Source organism: Gopherus evgoodei, chromosome 12 (genome assembly GCF_007399415.2).
Source record: "Gopherus evgoodei ecotype Sinaloan lineage chromosome 12, rGopEvg1_v1.p, whole genome shotgun sequence".
Lineage (NCBI taxonomy): Eukaryota > Metazoa > Chordata > Testudines > Testudinidae > Gopherus > Gopherus evgoodei.
The window spans coordinates 14,830,931-14,836,218 of record NC_044333.1 but is presented as its reverse complement, the minus strand read 5'-3'; the positions used below and the strand labels follow the sequence as shown (position 1 = coordinate 14,836,218).

The window sequence follows — 5,288 nt, the reverse complement described above, 5'->3', positions numbered from 1 at the left end:
TTTAATCACTATAGATAGGCTCAACTTTTTGATTCTGGACGCAAATCAGAATTTGCACCATTCGGGTTAAATTGACTTTGGCTTCATTTCACAGCATCTGAAATCGTATTGCAGTTCTCCAGTGCTTTCAGGACATAATTAGATAAATTCATAGATAAAGCTGCTCCTGGCAGTACTTGCTCTTCTGTGAATACTAAACCAATTCCACAGCACATTGAAATATAAACGTAGTTGCAATACCAAGCTGGCAGTGTGTCTTTGCTGCCGATTGTTGTTTGCCATATGGACCCACTTAAGCCTCTTCCTCTTTTGGCTCTGGAAGAAAAGGCAGCCATTGTGGCCAGTTATGAGGTCAGTGTGGAAACCAAATAGTCCAGGTGCAGAGACTTCAGCAGAGACATCTGGATCCAGAGCTGGCTTTTTGGCTAGCTTTATCATTGCCTGTATTTAGACAGGCAGTCTGACTCTTTACTGCACTATTGCCAATTTCTTCCAAATAAAGCTTTGTAAGTGTTTTCTTATTTGCACCATAAGTTGTGGGGACTTATTCTCCCTACACTGATCTAGGTGGATGGGGTGCGGCGCTGGACCGGGGTTGTGTCCGGGCTCTTCGTGTGGAGCTGCCGCCTCCTCGCTGCCCCCTTCCTTCCCCCCGGGCCAGTCTGTCTGCTGCCGCCATCTGGGAGAGGAGGCGAGTGGCTCGGGCCGCGGCCCCCGCTCCTCGCTCCCTCTCATACACTCGGGCACTGGGCGCTGCTGGGGCCCCGGCCAGGCAGCGCAGGGAACCCAGGCGGCCGGGCTCAGCGCCGCTCCCTCTGGTCTCAGGCATGTGTGGGTCTCTGCGCGGGGCGCTCTGCAGGCAGAGGTGGGTGGCAGCTGCCACGCGTGAGTGCCCGTTGCCTCCTCGGCCGGAGCCCTGTGGCTGTGGTGGGGGGTGCTGGGGGGGCCGGTCCGGGCTGCAGCTCGCGCCTCAGATCTGCTTGTTTTCTGTGTCTCACACAGAGCGATTGGTTCGGGAGAAGAGAGGGGAAGAGGCTGTAGATCGTTCTTTGTGTGGTCAGGGATTGCGTCGTTGCGGTTGGCCAATCAGGGGTGATTAGAGGCATGGTAAGCGCGTGATTTTTCTTTTTGTCCAATTAGATTGCTAGCATGTATGATGTTAGCCCGCATGATTGATTCTTATGTAACCAGACTTAACTATATAAGAGGGTAGTAGAAAAGAATAAAGGAGATTCCTGACTTGTTTGCAGCTGTGTTGACTGTGTGAATTTTCTTCGCTCCGCATGAGATACCACAATTGGTGACCCCGACGTGATCCGATCCGGCAGGACCTGGTCGGCGCGCTCGAGAGAAGAAAAGCGGAGGTAGCAGCCGCGGCAGGAGGTACCGAGGGAAGATCGGCTCCTGGTCGTCCGAGAGAGACGTTTGTGAGCTCACAGGTGAGCGGCCGCGCATATTATAAAAGGAAATATGGGTTCCGCTTTGTCAGCGGAGGAAAAAACGGTGCATGACTTTTTGTTATGCACTGCTGAGAAGCAGGGAGAAAAGATTCCCTCCGATGCGCTGTCCCAGTTGTTGAAGTGGAGACAAAGGCGCGGGTTTTTTATTACCCCAAGTACTGTTTTGGATACAGCCGTTTGGGAGCGGGTGGGATCTGAACTATGGGAGTCTGTCTCGCATGGCGACAAAGAAGCCCCATCCCTGAGCCAAATATGGCGCAAAACAAAAAGGGTTGTAGAGACACTCGCCGCGGAGGCAGAAGTGCAGGCGGCAGTTAATAATATTTTTCAGCGAAAAGAGGAGCCGCCCTGTGTGTTGCCGGTTGGCGCCCGAGAGTTCTTTGGGGGAGAAGAGGCTGTAATTCCGCTAGCCCCCAGTGCGCCTGAAGTCGATCCTAGCACCGTCCCGCTCCCTCAGGATTCAGATGAATCCTTGGAAAAAATGGAAGCCATCAATGCAGGGACGGTTGAATTCCAGGAGGAGATCAGAAGGCAGGGTTGTCAATTGCAAGAAATGTTAAATAAATTGTCCCAGATGGTCGGGGAGGACCATCCTCCGCAATCTCGTACATTAAAGACTCTGCACGAAATGTCTGAGCCGGGTTTGTCTAATTTTCAGAGAGCTTATAAGACTAAACCGCCCGATAAAACCCCACCCTCGGGTGATGTTGTCACCCCCTGTCGTCGCTACGGGCGTTGGGGGTGTAATGTGGAATGTACTGAGCGGGATAACCCCTTTGTGGGCAAGCCGCGGGAACTTGGCCATCCCTTTATTAATAAGCCACCAACATATTCTTCTGATGATGTGGGTCCAGGGTCTCCGGATCCGGTGCGGCGGTGGCATGGGCTTATAAAGGAAGCCCACATAGAAGGAGAATTCTTACCTAATGCCTTCCCAGTTATTACACCGGACCCGAACAACCCTGCTAGGCGACAGTGGGCACCATTGGACTGGAAACTTGTCCGTGAGGCACAAAAATCAATAATGTCCTACGGCATGAATAATCCATATGTACAGTCCCTCATAGAGCAGGTGTTCATCGGACAAGCTATGTGCCCTTATGATTCGTTAAAGTTTGCTGACATGCTTCTAACACCCACTCAAAGGCTATTGTGGAAGGATAATTGGTCAAAGCGTGTGGAAATGGCTCTCATACGCAATATTGATTTATCTGAGGACAATCTGCTGCGTTATGCCACTCAGGATATGCTTATGGGAACTGGAGTTTATGCGGACCCGCAACGGCAAGCTCGTCTTGATCCTCAGATTTTACAACAGTCGCAGGGATTGGCCTTGGCCGCTTTTAAGGATGTACCTCATATGGGTAAACCGATCCCACCGTACGCAAAAATTGTCCAGGATCCCTCAGAGCCTTATTCAACATTTCTCGATCGACTTAGAGAAGCAATAGACCGCTCCCCTAATTTGACGGCCGAAGCGAAGACAGCTGTTGGGCTCGATCTTGCTACACAAAATGCCAATGCTGTTTGTCGTCATATCTTGGCTACCTTGCCAAAAACTGCTTCCCTAACCGAAATGGTGGAAGCCTGTAACAGAGCGTCGATATACAAGGAGACAGATAAAGCGGAAATACATGCAAAGGCTCACGCGTTAGCACTGGCAGTGGCCCTTTGACCTTTGGTAAGGCCCAGTAAGCCTTCACGCCCGTCGGGGAAGAAAGCCAGGGCATATGAAGAAGGACTGTCCAAGTAAGAATGTACGGGTGGGGACCGAAAATGCAACGAAGGCTTTTGCAGGAACTTGTAACCGCTGTGATAAGTTTGGACACTGTGCGTCTGAATGTCGATCTCGTTTTAAAAAGGATGGCACACCGCTTCAGGGAAACGGGACGCAGAGCGCCCGCCGGGAAGACACAAGAGTCCCCCAACCCCAAGCCAGTTGTTTGGAATACCTTACAGGAGCCACCCGAGGAAGTGCCGGAGTGGACTTGGCCACCGCAGCAGATGTAACATTAGAAGATGACAAAGTACAAATTGTTCCATCGGTAGTAAATGGCCCCTTGGGGTACGGACTTAGTGCTCTCTTAATCGGCCGCTCTTCTATGTCCAAGCAAGGGCTTTTTGTGCTACCTGGTCTTATCGATGCAGATTATACCGGGAATATCGGAATAATGGTCCGTGCCCTCTTCCCTCCAGTCAATATTGCAGCCGGCACTCGTATTGCCCAGTTAATTCCATTCCAAAGCTCCGTTCCAAAAACTAAACTGTCAGAACGTGGGTCCCATGGTTTTGGCTCTACAGATTCTCCACAGGTAGCCTTTGCCATGACAGTAACCCAATGTAAACCTTCACGGATGGTGCGTCTACAAGGCCCGGATGGCCGCCAGATCCGACATGAAGCCCTTTTAGACACTGGGGCCGATGTCACTGTTGTTCCGATTCAATTTTGGCCTGATACCTGGCCCCTGCAGGATGCTATGACCTTGGTTAGAGGTATTGGAGGGACCCAACCCACTCGCATCAGTACGTACTATATTACAATCTGTGATGACGAGGACCCTGCTACAACAGCAAAGGTGCGTCCTTACGTTCTTTCTGCTCCCGTCTGGCTGTTAGGCCGTGATTGTTTAAGTCAGTGGGGGGTTGTTTTACAAAACTCCCCTTTTGCTTAGCGGCCATTGAGGGGCGGCCGATCCTACAGTTGGAATGGTTAACTTCTACTCCGGTGTGGGTCGCTCAATGGCCGTTACCAGCTCACAAGCTCACCCATGTACAAGAACTGGTCCAAGAACAGCTCGAAAAGGGCCACCTCGAACCTTCTTTAAGCCCCTGGAACACTCCAATTTTTACTATTCCCAAAAAATCGGGAAAATGGCGTCTATTGCATGATCTGCGGGCAATAAATGCGGTTATGAAAGACATGGGAGCCCTTCAGCCAGGCTTGCCTACCCCTACGATGCTCCCACGTGATTGGCCTCTACTTGTCATTGATTTAAAGGATTGTTTCTTTACAATTCCTCTTCATCCTGACGATAAGGATAAATTTGCTTTCTCGGTTCCTTCTGTGAACAAGGTCGAGCCCGCTCAACGATATCAATGGACAGTGCTTCCCCAAGGCATGAAAAACTCACCCACCATCTGCCAGCTTTATGTGGCCTGGGCGTTGCTGCCGCTCCGTCATGCACATCCCGAATGGCTTATCTACCATTACATGGATGACATTCTTTTTGCTGGAGCAACTCTTAATACTGAAACGGCCATCTTGGAAATTGCTTCTGTGTTACAATCTGCTGGCCTCACAATAGCCCCGGATAAAATTCAACGACAGGCGCCTTATTTTTATCTGGGCATGCGCATTACTAACTCTATTGTGCGACCTCAGAAATTAACTATTAATCTTACTGTTCGCAATTTACATGACGTCCAACGCCTGGTCGGAGACCTACAGTGGGTCCGTGGGCTTTGTGGCATTTCTAATGAGGACCTTGCTCCTCTTCTTCAGCTTCTCAAAGGAGGCCGTGATCCAGCTGAACCTCGCTCCTTGCAACCACAACATGAAGTTGCCCTTCGCACTATTGCCAATAAGGTCACGCTTCGGTATTCCGGCCGTGTTCTCCCGGGTTCACCTGTATCCCTAGCAATTCTTTCTAGAGATACCTCCCTGGAGGCGCTACTTTTTCAATGGCTCCCGGATTTACCTGATCCTCTCATCGGACTTGAATGGATTTTTCCATCTTCTCAATTTTCCAAAACAGTTACCATTCGATTGGAAGCCATTGCATCACTTATTGTGACAGCCCGTTCCCGTACTGTTGCAATTATGGGCGC

The 5,288-nt window shown here is 50.5% G+C and overlaps 1 protein-coding gene across 1 annotated transcript; it reads left to right on the top strand.

Annotated features, from left to right (window-relative positions):
• Window positions 1-1,470: 1,470 nt before the first annotated feature.
• Window positions 1,471-3,135, top strand: LOC115660502 (endogenous retrovirus group K member 7 Gag polyprotein-like). Its single transcript, XM_030581974.1, has one exon. The coding sequence runs from the start codon at window positions 1,471-1,473 to the stop codon at window positions 3,133-3,135; it is 1,665 nt and encodes a 554-aa protein (XP_030437834.1).
• The last annotated feature ends 2,153 nt before the right edge of the window (window positions 3,136-5,288 follow it).

Bases quoted from the DNA above. Each gene is read 5' to 3' on its own strand.
- LOC115660502 (XM_030581974.1), top strand. From the start codon at position 1,471: ATGGGTTCCGCTTTGTCAGCGGAGGAAAAAACGGTGCATGACTTTTTG.